This window comes from Saccopteryx leptura, chromosome 6, assembly GCF_036850995.1.
Source record: "Saccopteryx leptura isolate mSacLep1 chromosome 6, mSacLep1_pri_phased_curated, whole genome shotgun sequence".
NCBI classification, from domain to species: domain Eukaryota; kingdom Metazoa; phylum Chordata; class Mammalia; order Chiroptera; family Emballonuridae; genus Saccopteryx; species Saccopteryx leptura.
In genome coordinates this window covers 10,828,562-10,848,130 of record NC_089508.1, presented here as the reverse complement: position 1 = coordinate 10,848,130, position 19,569 = coordinate 10,828,562, and the positions used below count along the sequence as shown (strand labels likewise).

Here is a 19,569-nt window from a genome sequence, read left to right as displayed (position 1 = left end):
TTTTTCCTCTGTTAAAACTTGGCCTTTGGCGCATAGAGATGAATCAGGCGACCCATTCCTAGCTCCACCATGGCTGTGTGACCTTTGAGAAGTCACTTAACTTCTTTTTTTGTTTTTTCTAAGGATACAATAAACGCAAAAAATAAAATCTCTATCAGTACTTTGAACTTCAAGATAGGCGCTGTGGAAATGCAGGCTCACCCCTCTGCTCTGAACCGGCTATTTTTGGCCCTGTCAGCCTCAGAAGCAGGTCTCACAGAGCCGGGTGGACGTGCCTTCCTTGAGGGCCGTCTGAGTCACAGGCAGGAAGCACGGGCCATCGCTGACGTTTACAAAGCGAGCCCCAGTGGGCCCCGAGCACTGGCGGCTGCCGTGGGCCTCTTGGTCGGGCCCTGGGGCCAGGGCTCACTGCTGCCTGCACCTTCCAGAAATCCCTCCACCTGGGGGCTCTGGCTGACTTGGACAATCACAAGCCTGGCGAGGACGGCCCTGGGAGAAACTCTCTGGAAACTTTTTCTTTCCTGTTGAATTCCTAGGGGAGCCTGCCTGTCCTTAAAGGACCCACTTCATCTCTGAGTTTCTACCCAGAGCCTTCTTTCTCAGCAGAGGGGCCAGAGCCGCGATTAAGCAACTCCAAACCTGAAGGTCCCTGAGCTGTTATTCTGCTAACTTATTAGCTGCCACTTAATGAGTGTTACCTAGGTTCCAGACCTGGTGTTGTGTAAACGTTGCGGCACTGAGTCCTCACAACCACCCATGCGCGGCAGGTATTGTCATTAATTAGCCCCATTTTACAGATGTGGAAACTGAGGTCCCCGAGCAGGGAAGGATACCTTGCCCTAATCACTGAGTTAATGAACAAGGGTTGAGCCCAGGTATAGAGGGCAGGAGAGCCAAGCTGGGAGCTCCGTACTGTAGCACTGCCTTTCAAACGTGGTTTCTGCCAAGAACAGCCCATATAATCTCCAGTCTTACAGAAATCCCTCGGCTGCGGTGCGAAGCGTCACGGGCCGAGTTTGGGAAACAAAGGCAGAAGGTAGGGACACTGCTCAAGACTGTGGCAGCTCGCCAGCACCTTCTCCATTCCCCTGCCTGGTGGCAGGCAGGGCTCGGGGCGGGACTGTCTCAGCAGACTTGCCTGGGCCGCCGGGAGTCGGGCACAGAGCCGAACCGTGACGGGGGAATGCAGGGTTGAGCTGACCCAAGAGCAGTGAGTTCCAGGTGGAGCTGGGGGCCAGTGCTCTAGAAAGTTTCACGGTAAAACAAAACGAACAGGCCAGAAATGAACAGCGAAAAACAAAGCCCGACACTGCTTTGTCAGAAGGGCGGCCCGGGGGGAGGGTGACCAACTGTCCCGGTCTGCCTGGGACTGAAGGGTGTTTGGGAGGCAGGACTTTCGGGGCGCCAGCTGGTCACCCTGAGCAGCGGGGTGCTGTATGGGGCACAGGAGGCCTGCCTGGCCATGTGGAGGACACTCAACAATCTGGGCAAACGTTTCTGGCAGTTATTCCCCTGGGAGACTTTACAGGTCTGCTTGAATACATGTAGAGCTCCCCGTTCCTCTGTCCCCCTCTGTCCCCCTCTGTCCCCCTCTGTCCCCCTCTGTCCCAGACGCGAGCACGGAAACACAGGCTTCTGCAGGTCCAATTCTGTCAGCAGGAGTCCCCCGCCGGCTCCCTGAGCCCCTAACTCGGGGCCTTTGCTGTAGCCAGTCCCCCCCCTCCACGGCCTCCCTCTGCTCCCAGATCTACCAGGAGACTCGTTTATGCCTTCCCAGTCCCTCCCTGCCCGCCTCTCCTGGAATTATCCTGTCCCCAAAAGCACCTGCAGTCCCCAGGTCTTGTGCTCACAGGCTGCTGTGCATCAGAAGGATTTTCACAGGATGGCTGGTAGCAGTGGACGGATACTATCCAGTTTTCTCAAGTTCTTTTCTCTTACAGGAACCCTCAAGTCAGCCCCTCGGGTGGGGGCGATCCCCTAATGTGGCTTACAGAAGACGAAGCTGAGGCCTGCCTTACTGGACCCCTTAAACACATGGCAGCGGCTGGGCTAGCGCGCCAACCCAGGCTCACGGATCAAGACTCTAGGTTGCGGCCCTGGCTGGTTGGCTCAGTGGTGGAGTGTCGGCCTGGCGTGCAGAAGTCCCGGGTTCGATTCCCGGCCAGGGCACACAAGAGAAGCGCCCATCTGCTTCTCCACCCCTCCCCCTCTCCTTCCTCTCTGTCTCTCTTCTCCTCCCGCAGCCGAGGCTCCATTGGAGCAAAGATGGCCCGGGTGCTGGGGATGGCTCCTTGGCCTCTGCCCCAGGCGCTAGAGTGGCTCTGGTCGCGGCAGATCAACGCCCCGGAGGGGCAGAGCATCGCCCCCTGGTGGGCAGAGTGTCGCCCCTGGTGGGCGTGCCAGGTGGATCCCGGTCGGGCACATGCGGGAGTCTGTCTGACTGTCTCTCCCCGTTTCTAACTTCAGAAAAATACAAAAAAAAAAAAAAAGAAAAAAAAAAAAGGTTCTAGGTTGCGTTCTCAGTCTTTATACTATCCGGCCCCTGCCAGTGGTGACAAGTCCTGAGTGTCTCAGTGTGCCTCCAGTGTCCCCAGAATGGGGCTGGACACAGCAGGCACTCGGCTAACGTTCCCCTGGCGAAAGAGAGGCCCTTGTGAGTGGCAGAGATTCAAGGCACACCCGATGAACACACGAGCAAAGGCTGACACGAGCCTGGAGCCAAGGAATCCAGGAAGATGGCAGGAAAGGACACTTTGCAAATGACGGCCCACTGGACCGAGAGCCCCGTGAGGGCAGGAGCTGCCCCTCTCCTGCTCACTGCTGCCTTCCTAACCCAGCACCTGGTGAGCTCCATGCACCCTATTAAACGACAACAGAGTTTCCACAGCACGGAGGCGCTGTGCCCTCTGGGAGAGAGGCTAATTCCTGGCAATCGTAGAACAGACAGAAGTGGCGGACGTGGCCATAGCTTTGTCTGCCGTTTTATTGGGCTCTGCTTGTGTGCAGGGTCTGGGCCGAGCTCAAAGAGGACTAAGAGAACATACAAACCACATTCTCTGCCACTGGCCTAATCTGCCAGCTGCCTCACGGCTATGGGTGCATCCGCTGTCCTTTCTGCCCAGGGTTCATGTCCATGACCTTGGCAGGCCACCAGTCCCTTAGTCTGTGTCCCTATACCCCAACTCCATGGGGAGTCACATGGCCTAGGCCTGAGCAATCAGTGTATTCCATCCTGTAGGCCACTAAGATTGGTCCAAGGATGGACATGTGATCCAAGCTGGTCCAATGAAAATCAGTCTCAGAAGTTTAATGGACCTTTTGGGAAAAAGAAGCGCTCTTTGTAGGGAAATTACTCAATTTAAGGTTGATGGGATCCCGGAGCCAGGAGTCACAGGAACTAGGCCAGCCTGAGAACCAAGGGCAATCCAGGAGAAAACAGAAGAGAAAGGGACAGAGACAGAAATGCAATACTCTCATCCAATAAGACTTGTTGCTGGAATATTCTGATACATGAGCCAAAAAAACGAGTATCTCCCTCCCTTGTTGATGAATTGCTTCAGCCGCTTCAAGATGGGTCCTGCTGTGCATAACTAGGAAAGTCCCGCCGTAGGACCACACATCGCCTGCTCTCCCCTTTCTCATCCAGAGCACCCTCAGGCCCAAGGCTCAACCTCAGGCTGCGGCCCCCTCTCACGACACTCCCTGTCCACCTCCTCTTCTCTGCAGCCCCAGCCTGGCTGAGGGCCCTTGTGGGTGGTCTGGGGACTGAATTATCTCAGGAGTCCCCCATTTAACTCCCGTCTGGTAGCTCATCCCTAACCCCGCCTCCACATTGTCTGAAACAGATATACAGAATCACGTTATTTTCCTGCTTGACACCTTCGGGAGCTGATCACGGTGTCTCAGCTGTTTCCTAAAGGATGGGGGGGGGGGTGTGCATGTCCCCTCAGCTTTCATGGTACAGGGACCCAGTGCTCCAACACAGTGAAACATAGAGCAAGATATTAGGCCCCATCGATTCTCCTGCAAACCTGACTTCTTTATTTAGAAGAGTGTCCACACGGGGCTACTGTGGCTCTGAGGTCTCGCTGCCTCATGCGTTGTTTCCATTATTCGCAACGATGAGGGGATATCTCAAAATGAATATGAGGTGATAAAATATCCCCTCATTTTTGTGAGCAGTTTATTTTTATGGTCATCGTCTATTTATGCAAGTGTTAACTGGTTTTTCATTGATAGGAGTTTGCATAAACACAAGAGTGAGTTTATCTTTTTAAAAAAGGGCAAATAGCAGGAGGTACTTGGATGTGGTGAATGACACTTGGCACACAACAGTTCACAGAATGAAATGTGATCTAATCAGCCACGCACACTGAGCCCCTCCCAGTCCACCCCTTGACCACTCCTTTAAACCTCTGAAGGGCTGTGACTCCCAAGACGAGTCTCACACGGTCATCCTCCAAGCCTTTGCCCATGCTGTTCCTTCGGCCCTGATGCTCTTTTCCCACAACCTCCTTATCAACCTAAAACAATCCCATTTATTCTTTAAGACCCTGGTCAGTGTTACCGTTTACTGTGACCCAGCGACTCAAGGATTTCCAGTGACCCCGGGGAACCACTTCTGTGCTTTCTCAGCCACCTCTTGTAGGTTGCTGACAGAAGGGCCTTCCCTTGAGGCTGAGAGATCCCCTAGGCCAGATGGTCTCTCGCCTCTGTGTCCAGCACAGAGGCGCAGTTAGCCGAGATGAATTGAAGACACTTTAACGGGGATGGAGATCTATCACAAACAAGCACACCTGGAGACAGCACAGGCCTGGAGCCCAGACAGTGGGAGCAGAAGTTCTACAGGAAGGGCGGTGAGTGGTCTCCAGGGGCAGGTGCCCGAGGCCGGGCCCCACAGGACAGCTCGGGGATCCGGGGATGCGTGTGGGAGAGAGGAGGAGTGAGCATCCCGAGGGGAAGGACCCTGCAGAGGCTCTGGGCACAGGGTTTGGTAGGCCAAGGTTCTCTACTTTCACCTGCATTGGAACCACCTCCGCATGTGTATTAAGGCCACTCCTAAGCCCCACCCCAGTGACTCTGGGCGGGTGGGTGTGGAGTGAACCCCTGAAGCAGCACATTTAAGAAAATGCTTCAGGCGATGTCGAGGACCCCACTCTTGAGAAGCACAGGCCACGGGTACCGGGTAAGAACGGAGACAGGTTGGGGCTCAGCAGACAGAACGCAGAAACGCACACGAACTGCAAAGATGCCCCAGACATTGCATCACTGCCTGGACACCGCCAGTCTGACACACCGCTGACGGGAGAGCAAGCAAGCATCGGCAAGGTTATGTAAAATACACCCCAAACGACTCCACAGAGACACGTTCAATGAGGGAGATCCACACACGATCACGGGCAATCCACGGGCTGTAAGGCGAGAGATCCATCAATCCAAAATACAGACTCTCTGGTTAGAGACCTTATCGACCAACCGGCGGATCGTCGGCAGGGAACTTAACCCGTGGAGGTCAGGACTGAGGCCATTTCTGGCTAAAGAAACCCTCCTTTGTTTGAATGACCAGGAAGTCAAATTGTTCATAGAGGAAACCAAGCCAAACAAGTGAGGGGGCGGGGCGGGGGCAGCAGAGGTCAGGACGAATGCTGAAAGGCACCCAGGCCTCTCTGCTCCCGAGCCTCCACTCTGGTTCTCTACTAATTGCCTCCTTAACCTGAATTAAAGTCGCAAACTGAAATCATGTGCGTGGGTGGGGTACACAAGACCAGTGCCCAGGGCCTGCCCCCACTTAACGGCCTGGCCTTCAGAGCAGTCCAGGCCGAGACACTCATCAAATGGAGATTGACTTTTATCTGATTAACCGCTGGAGCAGCGTCCTTCTCCATCTCGCAGGAGCGTTCTGTGGGAAAGGCGTTTTGCAGACTGCAGAGAAAAGTTGGGCCTTGGCTTCCCTCCTGCTCGGCCAGTGGAAAATTACAAAGGAGGCAAGGCTGCCCTCTGCTCTGCTCACAGGTTCTCCCTGGGCCCGGAAAACACAGCAAGGCTGCACTCACCTGGGGCCGAGAGGAGTCTGGGCGGCGGCGGGGGCGGGGGCGGCGGCGGCAGCGGGGGCGGGGGCCGGCACTGGCAGATGTGCTGACAGCTGTCCGTCACCTTGGAGCAGGACTTCTGGGGCTCAGCGTGTGTCACCTGCAGAAATGGGCACATGGACCCGAGAGAAGACAATGAGGCAAATGGGAGCCGAAATGGGCCCACCGCCCACACTCCCTGCCAGGCTGGAACTTGAGGTTCTCCCCCCCGGGGCCACAGCAGGAAGAGCAGACAGAAGTTGGGCTGGCTCAGAGAAAACAATGTTGTGGGAGGCTGGCTTAGGGAGACGAAGGTTTTCTCTCCAGCTCTGCCGGGGACCAGCTATGGGACTGTCACAAATGACTCCAATATTATTTAGAGGTAGACAAGAACTTGAGGGTTAACTCTTAGCATCTCCCCATCATACAGATGAGGAAACTGAGGCCCAGGAGAAGTGGGATCAGAATACTGGTTTTCCCTCCTCAGTAAGCAGACACAGTCACTTCTCCAGTCTTTCTCACTACGGTCCAAGGCTGAGCCTCCTCTTCTCTCTGGCCCCAGCTCCCGACAGCCTGCTGGGGATGGCCACGGCCCTCCGTCTCAGGGGAGGGACCTTACTCAGCCAGGTGTCCGCTCTGGTGACCCACATGATGCAGGGGATCCCACGTAGTCTCGTGTGAAACACACCTGACCAGACTACCTGCATCCCTCAGAACACCCCTGCACGCCTGCCCACCGCTCAGGGGACCCCGTGACCCAGGGTCCTGCAGAGGGAGGCCCCTGCCAGTGTCTCCAGCCTCCACCTCACCCTGTGCTCTCGCCCTCAGCTTGCCCTCCACGCCCTTCCTCCACTCTCTGGGCCCTGGCCACACTCCCTCCCTGTTCACATGCTGCTCCCGTGGCCAAGAACAGTCTCCCACGCCTTCTCCCGCTGGCCCGTTACCCAGCTTGGCTGCAACCTCCACAGGGAAGCAGCTCTGACCTCCCTGACCTGGTCAGATCTCCTTTTTATAGGCTCTTCCGGCCCAGGTTCCATTCTGTGGGGCAGAAATCTACATTGGGTGATTACCTGGTTCCTATCCATCCACACCATTGGGCTATAGATCTATGGGGGCTGGAGCCTGGCCTTTTGTCATTTCTCTCAATATCATAACCTGGCACCCGAGGGAACGCCTGGCCTTCAGTAAACATTTGGTGAATGAATAAATGAACCAATGAACCAATGAATCAATATTAAAAACTGGACAAGAATCCACGCCACTTGACTCCTGGCCTGGCGCTTTTTGACGGCGGTGTCCGTTTCCTCGCCTGTGAACAGGGAAGACGGGCAGAGTGGGCTGTGCTCACCCCCGGTTCCCAGCCCCGCCCGCACATCGGAGCTCCGGGCAGCTTTCAAACACTTTCATCTGAGCCTGACCCACAATCAGCCGAACCAGGGTTCCTGCAGGTGCCGCCAGGCACCAGCATTTCGTCTGCACTCCCAGGTTAAACGTCTAGTGGATGCTACACACTGGCTGCCGGCGTCCTTCCTGGAGGCAGTGCCATCAATCCACAGGGCTGGCGCTTTGTGCCTGACTCAGGGGACAAGCTGATTTAAAGACGTGAAGGAAAAAGTTGGTGGTCACCCCGCCCACCTCAAAAATGCCCATGGCTCATTTCTCTGGCTGTCATGAGTGAGTAGAAACCTAGAACCCCAGTTTCCCTGCAACCAGCCACGTATGGCTGCCTTTAGGGCCAATGCAGACCCTCTGCTGCCTGTGTGGCAGGCCCGGCAGACAGAGCCCGCAGGGCTCAGACGCTCTCGGCATTCGGCAGAGGAGGACAGGCACTGGGATGACAGCTGGTGGTGAGCTGATTTACAGCCCTGGCAACACCCACGAGGCCAAGCGGCTCCTGCTCACCACCTTTTGGTGTTTTTAAAGGACCACTGACTGTGGTTCAAACTCTGGAAGGCCATCCTATCCCGCGCTGGGGAGAGTCTATCCTCAGAGGAGGAGCCTTTCGCATTTACTATTTCGCGGAGATGATTAACTCTCAGTGGCCAGTCCCAGGGCTTCCCCACCAGTGGGGCTGGCCGTTGGTTCTCCCATCCCCACTGAACCCGTCCTCTGGACTCCGACCTTCTAGGACAGCGGGAGTTTTTCGAGAGCTCCATCCCCCCAGCGGCTGGCCCCTGGGGTTGCTTCTCTGCTGAACCCTACCAAGTGCGTGAACTTCTAGCAGTGAACGCCTCTGCCAAAGCAAGTACTTCCCCAGCTCTCCAAAGGGCAATCAACACACAAGCAGGTTCAAGAGCAGCGCGTTGGTCTAACCTGGCCCAGCACAGCAAACTATTTCTGTGTGAGCCTTAAGGGCGAAGAGAGTTTAATGTGATGCATTGATAGGCAGGGAGACCAGGGCCAAGTCTGAAGGCTGATGGGGGAGGAAGCATTCTAGAAAGGAGTGGTGTCTGGGACAATGGCCCCACTGGAAAGGGAGTTGGCACAACTGCTTAACCAACGGTCATCATGGAAGAATCCAGCCTGGGCTGGCTGTCCTTCTCCATGAGGACCCCTCACTGGAATGTGGTCCAGCGCGAACCTGTAGCTGCTGAGCCTCTCGCCACTGACGGCTTGTTACTCAGACCCTTTATCCATGTACCAACTTCTATTCATCCTTCAAAGCCCGCTCCTGCACAGCCTTCTCAGCCAAGCCACCCCGAGCCCCACGAACCCCCAGATCAGACCCACATGCCCAGGGCAGCTTCTTCACCTTCTAAGCTCTTCTATTTGAGGCATCTTTCCCACTGTTTTTTCATGTTTGCTCCCGCCGCCGAAGGCTGGCAGGTAGATGAGGCTGGTGCTTTATGAATCCTGACCAAGGGTGCCTTCCTGAGCCCTACTGTGTGTCGGCTATGGGAAGCAGGCTGTCAATTCACCACAGGGATAACCGGGAGACGTAGCTTTATCGTCCACACTTAGCGGTGGGGCGGCAGGCTCAGGGAGGGTAAGTAATCTACCAGGGTCCACAGGGCCCGGCATTCAGTTGGCTTGGTGGAAAGGCATGTTGGGGGATGATCTGCCCACCAGCGCAGAAACACGGGATCTATCCTGTCCCCCAATCTGGGTCCGCTTTGGGTTCTGTGGATTGGTGGCATTGCACTTGGACAAGTAGAGAGGGAACCTCAGGACCGGGTGCTTGTCTCAATACCTGGCCTGGTTGGCTTGCGTCTTAAGGACTCCAGCAAGGAGAAGAAACTTGCTGTTGAGGTCGCCGACCCTTAGCGGGACCTGACCAAGGAGCAGAGGCCCAGAGAGGTCAGTGGCTTGCCTAAAGCCTACATCGCAAAAGCTGTTATCATTACGTCCTGGGACGAGGGTTTGTTCCAGTTTTGCCAAGACCTGCCTCTCCTCCCCTGCTCTGCAGTGTTCCCCTGGGGCCAGAATCCTGAGCACAGGCAGCTCCTGCAGTCGCCTGGCCTTGGTACCTGTCACTATGGTCCAGGAGACAGGGTGCTCCCTGGGACACACTCCGGGCCATTCAGTGCAGCTCTCTGGTCCCGTGGAGGTGGCCTCCTAAACCGTCCTCGGGCCCATCCACATCTCCCCACCACCACCCTACACCAGGACAGCACCCCATCTCTGCCGGGCAGCCCTACTCTCATGTAGGGTGGCTAGGGGAAATACAGGACGCCCTCTTACATTTTAGATAAACAAAAACCAATGTTTTAGAGACCCTTGCCTTGCTCTATCCCCAAATCCATCCTTCCTGCTGGAGTTGGACTGAGATTTCTAAAATGCAAACCTGAGACTGCGTCATCTCTTACTTAAAAGCTTGCACAGTCCCCGAAGCCCCCAGGATGAAGTCCAGACTGTAAGATACGATGGTAGTGGCTCACAGCTGGACTTGGTGCCTGTCCAAGTGGCCTCCCCTTCTTTCCTCTGGCTCGGGGGCTGTTCCCTCTGTCCACACACTTCACTCATGCTTGCACCCCGACTCCTGACTTCTCCTTGTTCCTGTCTCAGCTGAAGCCACATCTGTGAGACTTCAGTCTCTTCCACCACATTCCATCTCTAAGCTGTGTGCTCTTGTTGAGCTATCTTGCCTGTAATTGCTTGTTTAATTATTTCTCCAGTGTCAGACTGTTGATGCCATAAGGACCTCTGGTCCTTTGCACTTAACACAAGGCCTGGCCAACAGTAGGTGCCCAGTCAATGCTGCCGAATACATAAGCAGAGCTGTAGTGACTGACCATAGGGGGAGGTCGCATGGCTCGGGTCTGGGGGTGGCACCTTGTCAGCACACAGAGACCCATAGGCTCAGATCAGAGCCTGTCTCCCTGACGATGGCTTTAGGAGGACACCCACAAAGATGATGGCTTCTGGCATCTTTTATGGAGACAGGCCAGCACCACAGTAACTTGATGAGACACACTTCTGTCACACCTAATAAATTTGCCAGCCTGTCATCCTCTTCGCTTGTAAAAAAAAAAAGAAAGGAAAGAAAAGGAATCATCTGGAACTCAGACGAACCCTAAATCACAAAAGCTCAAAAGCTCAATTCCAGACACAGGAGCGAGAAAAGGGGGGCGGCTCACAGATGCCCCCACACCAACCTTGTGGCAATTTAAATGTCATCTGATTTTAATGATTACGTTTCTCATCCTCTCGGCAGCACCCAGAAGCTTCGGGCTGATTTCAGGGTAGGAACCTGGTGCTTGGGCACCGCGGTCTCTCACTTCACCAATTATCCGATTAATTAGAAGACTTTATTATGTTGGTCTCACCCTTCCAACTGCTTCCCACTTCGGGGACTCTTCTAGCAAGAAGCTCGTGAAAGCCCAGATAGCTCTTAGTTCTTTCTCTATGTTCGAGAAACTCCTATGATTTGATGGATTTTAACCTCTCCATTTAAAGGGAAACACACAGCCTCATGCACCTCCAGTGTTTCCTCTTCTCCCCTCTGTTCCCCAGATGCCGCTCTTTTACTAAAAAATCACATCCACCCATTCCAAGGCCCTTTTCCTCTGGCTTCCCAGTCCTTATCATTTAGAGATGAATTTTTCCAGAGCCTCCATCCAAGATGTTATCCATTCTACTTGTCTAGAGGATTCCTTTTCTAATTGATTTGCACAAAAATTGATTTGTATTGAGTAACAACATCCTAAACACACACACACACACACACACACACACACACACACACACACACACGTGCGGGCACTGTTTAAAAACCGGGTAGCTTTCACAAAATGATTTCTTTTGGTGGGGAGGTGGTGGGTCTCCTGTTTCTATCCATCAGAATGCTCGTCTTGGAAACAGACACCACCATTGTGTTGCTCTCTACACTAGCTAAAATGTCTTATAGAAAACTGAAGGCAAATGAAAATAAAAATGAAGTGAACTTAATATCTGAGGTTCAACTAAAAGTTGAACAAGCGAAGCTGGCCCCCAACTACCCAAGTGTTTAAAAGTGACAAAATCCTGTAGCCTGATTATTCACAGCTGAGTTTAATAGCGGCTGTTCCACACAGTAAACAAAGCTGTCAACTCAGAAAGGAAAACAATTGTGAGCGAGGCAGAGGCAAGCCGGGGGGTGGGGGACACACCCCGGTCAACCCACCCACTCAGCCACCATGCCGGATCCTGCTTTAGAGCCCCTGGTCTCTCCCAGTGGTCACTCAGCCACCATCCAAGCAGGACTGACTGAGCTGGTTCCAAGCAGGACCCAGTAACCCAGGACAGCTTGTGGACCATGGCAGACTGGAAGCAGTCCCACCCATCCCTTTTTCTTTGAACTCCCTCCTACTCACCCCCTATTCAAATAGCCATCTGAGTAACCCCCAGCCCCCAAATGCCATCAGGAGAACATGAAGTTGCAGATACCCAGAGTGTGGTATTTCAATGCCCAAACAGTTAAAATGTCCTCCAGCACCTGCTGAACCATGAACAGTTCAAAGAAGGTAGACCAGACTATGCAGTGATCCACAGAGCGCCTGGCCAGCAGATAGAAGAGCGGCATCACTCTCACTAATACCAATAATGGCAGCAGCAGCTACAGTTTAGTGTTGATGATGGTCTGGGACCTGTTCGAAGTAACTTTTACTTTTTTTATGTCATCAAGTTCTTGTAAGAGCACAGTCAAGAAAAAAAAACCCAAAGACCAGAGAGGTTCAGTGCATTGCCTAAAGTTACCCAGCTGGTGAGAGCAGAGCTGGGGCTCAAAATACAGAGCTAACTGCAAAATCCACTTCTTCACCAGTGGTACCTGGTACCGCTCACCATGTACATTCCTGGAGGTACTAAGGACCATCCCATCTGATTCTCTCTGACTCTAACAGAGATAACTCCAATTGGTGGCCACCTGGCCTCTGCCCTGGGGGCAGGGGACCTAGGGTGAAAATTCCATTCTTAGGCAATTCTTACAGATGGACAGTTATTTCTTACATTCCCACGAGTGGCCACCACCGACAATCTGTCCATATTCCCAATTCCAATCCCTACAAGAAATGCAGCTTCTCCCATGTTGATGTCCGGCTTAAGAACACTAATTTGAAGTTTAATAGTGGGAAATAAAAGATGTATATTCTTGGGATCATTTTTCCTTTTAAGTTTGGAAAAGATCTAAGGTTTCTTTTCTGGCATTTCTGCAATAAAATGTCACCATCAAGAAGGCATTCCCTAACCTAAGCCCTTTCTGTTCCGAGGCCCTGCCCTGCAGGCCCGGCAAAAACAGAAGCCTCCCTCTGGAGTTTCTTATCTCTTCGGGGCCAGAGTATGGGAAGGCCCCAGCATCTTTGCTTTACTTCAACTCTCCCCAGGACCAAACAGAGGAGCGGCTGCAGGAAGTAGGGGGTCGCAGGGAGAAGTGATATCCCACTGGCACCCATTCCTGTTCAGGAGGTCTCCAAGCCCGTGCAGCCCGCGCAAGGGGCGCCACTGCTCACCTGCACGAAGCCCCAGAGCGGGTGGAGCGCGCAGTGCAGCAACAGCGAAGGCCAGCAGCAGCCACGGCGCAGCACCAAGTCCCGGAGCAGCATCTCGGCCCGTGGCACCCGCTCTCGGGGCGAGCTGTCGGGGGAGCAAAACCTGGGTCAGACGGGTGCCTCGCGGACACCATCGCGGCCGTGCACCCGAACACGTAGCAATCCCGGCTGGGCAGGCACGGCCCGCGCCCCGAGGCACCCTCGTAAATCAGCTTGCCCCTTCATTCCGGCTTACACATTTGATGACCCTTGGTGCACACTCGCAGAAGCCGGCATCCCAGGACTCTCATTCTATCCTGATGCATTCCCCCACAACCCTGCGTGAAAACCTTGCCCCCCGTGCCCATCTCCACAATCCTGCGTGCACACCTTGGCCCCATGCACACTCCCAGCAACGGCCAAGCACACATACAAAGCCCCGTGCCTCACCCCAGAAACAGCCACGCTCAACTCACTCCCACAGTTAGCATACTTCAAAACCCGGCGGGCACCGCTCACCCTGTGTACACACCCACAGAAACAGCCGTGCACACCCACCGACTCATGCCGGCACACTCGCTGACCCTGCCTGCACAACACCATGAAAACACACGCCGCGTGCACCTTCCTTGGCCCGCCGGCCCTCACTGCGCACACTGCAACAAATGCACCTCCGTGCGCACCCCATTCACCCTGGCGCACTCTCCCAAGCCCCAGCCTCCCGTCCCTGAGCGTGAGCTTCCCCCAGGTCTCCACCTCCGCCCGCACCTCTCCACTGCCTCACGCCACCTTGCCTGGGGGCTGCCCCAGCCGATCTTCGGCGCAGCAGCGAAGGGAGGTCGCACTCCCCCCCGCCCCCGCGGCAGACTGTTCCCGAGCCGCGGGATGGCCCCCATTTAAAGCCGGCCGCCTCCCCAGTCCCCCGCCCTCTAGGCGGGGCCTCGGTCCTCACCCTGGCTACTGAGCGGGCGCCTGGGGGCTTCAAGTGCCGGGGAGGAGCGCCGGGCACTGGAGCAAAAGTTTGCGCGCGGCTTGGGCCTCCCGGGCCGCTGAGCTCGGGTCCCGGGCGCCGCGCGCTTGCACCGGGCGCAGGGCGCGGTGGCTCCCGGTTGAGCCTGGTCGCGCGCGGGGCGGGAGGGGCGGCACCCCGCGCCCAGGGCCGGGGCGGGCTGCCGAGGCGGAGGAGAGGGCGGAGAAAGTCTCCTCCAAGCCGCCTGGAGCAGGCAGCGAGTGCCCTCCCCGGGTCGCCCCCTTCCCGGTGGCGCCGCGCGGCTTCCCGGAGCGCGGGGGTGCCGGAGCTCTCCTCGTCCGTCACGCCGGTCCGCGAGAGGCAGCGGCGAGAGGCGCTGGCTGGGAGCTCCTGCTCCGGCAGCAGGGCCGCGGGCGGAGGCGAAATAAATAATGCACGAAAGAGGAAAACAGACGTGAGCCTCGCCAGAGCCTCGCCCGCCTCCCGCCCGGGCTGTGCGCCCGCCCGCGCTCCCCGCCGCGGCGGCCAGTGCCGCTGCAGTGATTCCTCGTCTCCATCTAGCGAGGCTATTGTGTATTGGGCGCTTAATCATTTATTAATTCACCCGCGAGGAAAAGGATTCCCAGTTTCTGGGGGACTTTCTCCTTGCTCACCCCTCCCCGAGTTTCTCCGAGGTGGTGGGAAGGGCTGATACGCGGGGACCCCCTTTTGCGCTCTGCCCTTCAGAACGCGTTCCCCTCCCCGCCCGGTTCAGAGGGGGCAGAAGCTGCCCCGGGTGCAGGAGCTCCAGGTGCAGGGGTCCAGCGCGTGTTTCCCCTTCCGTAGTCCTGGTACAGTGACCTCTCCAAACACAAGGCTACATCTTGGAAGGAGTTGGAAGGGCTGGGGCAGATCTCACCACCGCTGCTATTCCTCAACCATCTCAAACTTCTTTGTTTGAGGCAACATTATCAACAAGTCGTCACAAGCTAGCCCAGCACGTTTCTTTCAAACAAGTTGCCCCAGCCACACAGGTTTGTGAAGCCTGTATGCTTATCCGTGGAAGCGCGTGGCAAGCTCTTTGACTGATGGAGTCACCTTCCAGAAGGGTCCCTGAGGCATGGACTGCCCCATTTTGAGGTCTGGGGAAGGTCCCAGGGGCTCAGGACAGAGAGTGGAGTGTCTGACACCATAGCTCAGTCACTGAGTAAACATGGTCTTCCTTCCTTTCCCCAGTCTCTGTGGGCACCTTTAAATCACCCCTATAAATGCATAATCTAAGTGTAAACTGTTTGATCTGCTAATCAGCTCTCAGACCATTTTCCTAAGGCTCTTCTCCAAACAAGCCCTGCAGAGACACATCTGAACCAGCAAGTTGTTGGGGACAAGCATGATTGAGGCCCCCTCATGCCACAGCAGGACCTCGGAAGGCTCTGGCTTCTCGCACCCCTTCTCATTTGGCAGCTCACACCAGGAAACTTGGAATCTACAGGGACCAAGAAACTCAACTCAGAAATGTAGGGAGTTAAACCTCAGGGCAAGTTGTAACCAGTGAAAAACAAGAGAAGGGAGTGGCCGGGCATATGGATTGCATTGGTTCCGTTTGGCCTGTCAGGAGATATCCAATGGGCATGAATTAGCAACTGGCAATGCTTTTTCTCAGTAAATAGTTGGGCAGGATAAGCCCTCGGCAGACGACAACCAGCCTCTCTCCGGCCACCTTAGTGCTTCCCGATCCATGGCTTGGTCTGCCACATCTCAGCTGTGGATCATCTTGGAGACAACAGCTTGTGGGGTTGAGGCCTTGTCCTCCTGGATGTGTGAGTCAATAGGTGTGTCTCCAGTCAATAGAATACACAAATCTGGGGACCAGGGCGTGGAAGTAGGATTGGATCCTCTGAGCCCACTTACCAGTGAGATACCTGAAGACTGTGCTTCTCGGTTCTGCAAAGTTAGACTCTCAAGGGCTAGAGGCTCTGACTACTGTAGGGTGAAGCTTCTCTCAGTGAATATAGTAGGATTCCATTAAACTGTAAGCTGCAGCTACTACCTGGGCACCGTGGGCTCTGCGTGCCATAGACCAGCAGTCGGAGAGAAGAGATGCTCTCCTGGTGTGATGATCGTCCTTGAAGCGAGGTGACTGAGCTCACCTCGCATGATTGAGGCTTGCTGTCACACAGTGCCACAGGGAAGAGGATGGCTGGAGCAATGGACCGAATTGTGTTTCTCTTGCTCCAATTCCTATGTTAAAGCTTTAACCCCTAATATGACTGTATTTTTGGATAAGCTTTGTAGGAGGAAATTAAGGTTAAATAAATGCATAAGGGTGGGGCCCTAATCCAATAGTATTGGTGTCCTTCTAAGAAGAGAGAGATCAGAGTTGCCCAGCCCCCTCCTCAGAGGAAAGGTTCTGTGAAGCCACGGCCACTGTCTGTAAGCCCATTTTATTTCACGTGTTTCCTTTGGTTGCTATGTGTCTCCTCTCACTAGAATGTAAGGTCCATAAGGATGGGACTTGGGCTCCTTTGTACATGGTGGGGAGCAGGCACTTTGCATGTCCTGCCCCTCATCCCCTCCCGCCCAGCTCTGGTTTCAGCACAGCTGTGATGGACAGTCCCTCTGTGCACTGGGACCCTCCTCCTCCTCCTGTTGCCTCCCTACCAAGCGATAGCATCTCTCTGCTTTTCTGCCTGAGAGCTCAGAAAGCCCACCTAGCAAGCAGAAACCAGAAGTGCAGGGGGTTGAGGCCTCCAGAGCAACCTGAACACGAGGGCAGGGTTGTGGACACATACCTCAGACTCTCTTCCTTCGAGGACAGGTCTGAGACTAATTCCTTACAGCTCCCTGGGGGCCCCCAGGGGACTGAGACCCACTGGTCCACAGCAGGAACTGGCACCTTAACTCAGCCTCAACTGGCTCTTCCCTGCTCCTCTGGGCTCACCTCGCAAACAGATCACCTGCATGAGTCCTTGTCTTATGCTCTGCTTTTGGGAGAATCCTAGCTAAGAGACCACCATATTTCAGAGCCTCGAAAGGCGCTTGGCCTATGCTGGCCTGGTACATCGTTGAATGAATGAACAGAAAGGAAGACAATTTACGAAGTTTTACATTTTGCATCTTGCCTTATGATGAGATGTTTGGGTGACTTTTTATCATCGTGAGAACTTGCTGAACTATGGTTTTTTTTTCTTGTTTACACTGGGATTTTCATGGTATGACTTCTGCCTGGAAACGTGTCTGTCTTTGAGCTTTGTAGATTTTTCAGGGAATGAGGATTTTGCCATTTACTTTTGTCAGAAATGTCAGAAGCATCCAGGAGCTTGGGACTCTCTTGCTAACGCCCGTGTTGGCCATTCCAGCACTCAGCTGTTTGTTATAACTTTTTAAAGAGCACGCCTATCTCAGAGTGTAATATAGAAGGATTAGTTTGGTCTGATAGCACCTGAAATGTGGTGGAGACAATCCACGCACATTAGGCACTCGACAAACACGTACAGAATGCAGACTGTGTACCAAACGTGACCACTGGGGACCAGAGCCGCCTGCCTCCCTCCAGGAGCTCTGGGGCTGGTGGGGGAGACAGAGAGGAAGAGGTGATTATAGGTACGCTGGGGGCGCAGTGACAGAGTGAGCACCAGCTGCAAACTTGCACGAAGAACCCAGTGTTTTCATTATCTTGGCACAATTGTACTTTCTGCCCTAGCTTGACCAAGCTGTGGTCTTCAGCACCAGTTTGCTGTTCACACCTCCCTGCCTTTGCACATGCGGTTTCCTCTACCTGGAGTGTTTTCCCTTTGTCTTTCTGGCTGAGTCCTAGTCAACCTTCAAATCCCAGCACACATCACTTTTCCCAGTAAACACCCTCTCCCCTATTCCAACACCCCACCAAGCTCATCCTGTCTTCGTTTGTACTCTCTGAATTATAGGGACTTGTACAGCTGTCCTTTTTACCCTCTTGTGTGGGTAAAGAGTAATGGAGGTGGAGCTTGTGATTTAAGGGAATAATGTATCAACTGCACTCAAACCAAGCTGGGTTTGAATCTCAGCACTGCTCTTCACTGGCTCTGCGTCCCTGGGTGTGGCTGGAGGAGAGTGTGGGAGAGGAGAGAGCAGGGTGTGGTGGGCAAGACCCCACTCGGCCGTGGTGGGCCTTGGGAGTCGTGCTGAGACATTTGGGATGCATTCTGGGGACAGAGAGCAAACACTGAATGGCTTTAAGCAAGATTGCTTATGGCATTGCATATTTGTGGTTTGTAAAGATCACGCAGGCAGCGTTGGGAGGAGGGAAGTGGGGGGAGGTGAGGGCAGGCGAGCTGAGTAGTGGCTCAGAACTTGGACTTGGAGTCCCACAGTCTAAGTTTGAAGAGTAGCTTTTACCTACTTGCAATCATTTAAATTCCTCAAGCCTCCGTGGTCTCATCTGTAAAATGGGAATAATATTATTACTTTCTTTGCTTGGGAAAATTCCAAGAGAATATATATAGGAATGGGTTTTGTCAGCTCTAAAATACCATGCAAATACTGGACACAAACCAGAAGAGGGTTAAACATGTTAATAATTTATTTCTGGTAAAAGGAGGTTTGGGGCTGTATGGTATCCCACAGAGTAGGGTCCAGGCTCTTTCCAGCTTACTGAGCCACTTTACTTAGCATATTAGGTATCTTTTCACCTCGTGGTCCAGGATTGCTGCTCGAACTCCAGATGTCACGTCCGCATTCCATCCAGCAGAAGAAAAGAACAGAGAAAGAAGGGTACGACCCTCCCTTCAGGAGCACTTTCCATAAGTATCAAATGACACTTCCGCTTACATCCTGTTGACCCGAGCATAATCACACGATTTCTTATTCAGGGCAGCCGTGTGCCCCACTTGAAGTCAGTTTTCATTATTAATAAATAAGAGAGATATTAACATTGGGAAACAACTAGCAATTTCTCTCACATCTTTTAATGAGTTGCATTGTGGAGTTCCACACGTTGAATTTCTTAAATGTCTATAACCCACAAGACGTTGGACAAGAAGTTTCAACCCCAGAGGCAGTGTTGCGGAAAGGATGCTTACTCATGTTACACAAAAGAATCAAAGGTATTTCCCCCCCCCCCCCAATAATGAGAGGGGGGGGCATTTTCGGGGTCATATTCTAAAAATGAAGAGACATTTGTCTCATCGTGTTGGCACGTAAGGACCAGGACAGAGAACAGCCTCGCAGAGCTCAGGTCAGGGGTAAGGGGCAGAGCGCCCCGCGGCAGCAGCTGGCTGGGGGACAGATTGCTGGGAGGGAAGCTAAGCTGTCATACAGCCAACGGAAGAAACTGAGCTTTGAGAGAGTGGGAAAGAGGGCTCTACACACGGGGCGGCCGGCCTGTGCAGGTGTCGTGGGGCCAGAGAGCCCAGAACACACAGGCATGTTTCCCTGGAAGGCCAGACCCTTTCCTCGGCCTCTCTGCACTTCCTCAAGGGCTGGAGCAGGGCGCTGAGACCAGACGCCCCAGCCGGGCTCTAGCGCCCATGGTTCACACCTAACTGAGCACAGGAAAGGCTTTAAAAGAGCCCCAGAGGAAATCATTCTTTCCAGGTACTTTTATATTTAGATTCTTAGAAGGCATAGA

At 54.1% G+C, this 19,569-nt stretch overlaps 1 protein-coding gene across 3 annotated transcripts in view; it reads right to left on the bottom strand.

The window, feature by feature from the left end:
* The window catches only part of PRIMA1 (proline rich membrane anchor 1), a 56,655-nt gene extending 42,246 nt beyond the window's left edge, over window positions 1-14,409 (bottom strand). Inside the window, exons 1-3 of one of the 3 annotated variants that reach the window (XM_066343311.1) lie at window positions 13,965-14,409; window positions 12,995-13,118; window positions 6,054-6,189 (exon numbers count right to left, since the gene is read on the bottom strand). In XM_066343311.1, coding sequence (XP_066199408.1) covers window positions 6,054-6,189; window positions 12,995-13,087 — 229 coding nt within the window. In that variant the 5' untranslated portion in view covers window positions 13,088-13,118; window positions 13,965-14,409. Of the gene's footprint in view, window positions 1-6,053; window positions 6,190-12,994; window positions 13,119-13,780; window positions 13,868-13,964 lie in introns of those variants that run through there. The other 2 variants (XM_066343312.1, XM_066343313.1) reach the window with 2 other exon arrangements.
* Window positions 14,410-19,569: the final 5,160 nt, after the last annotated feature.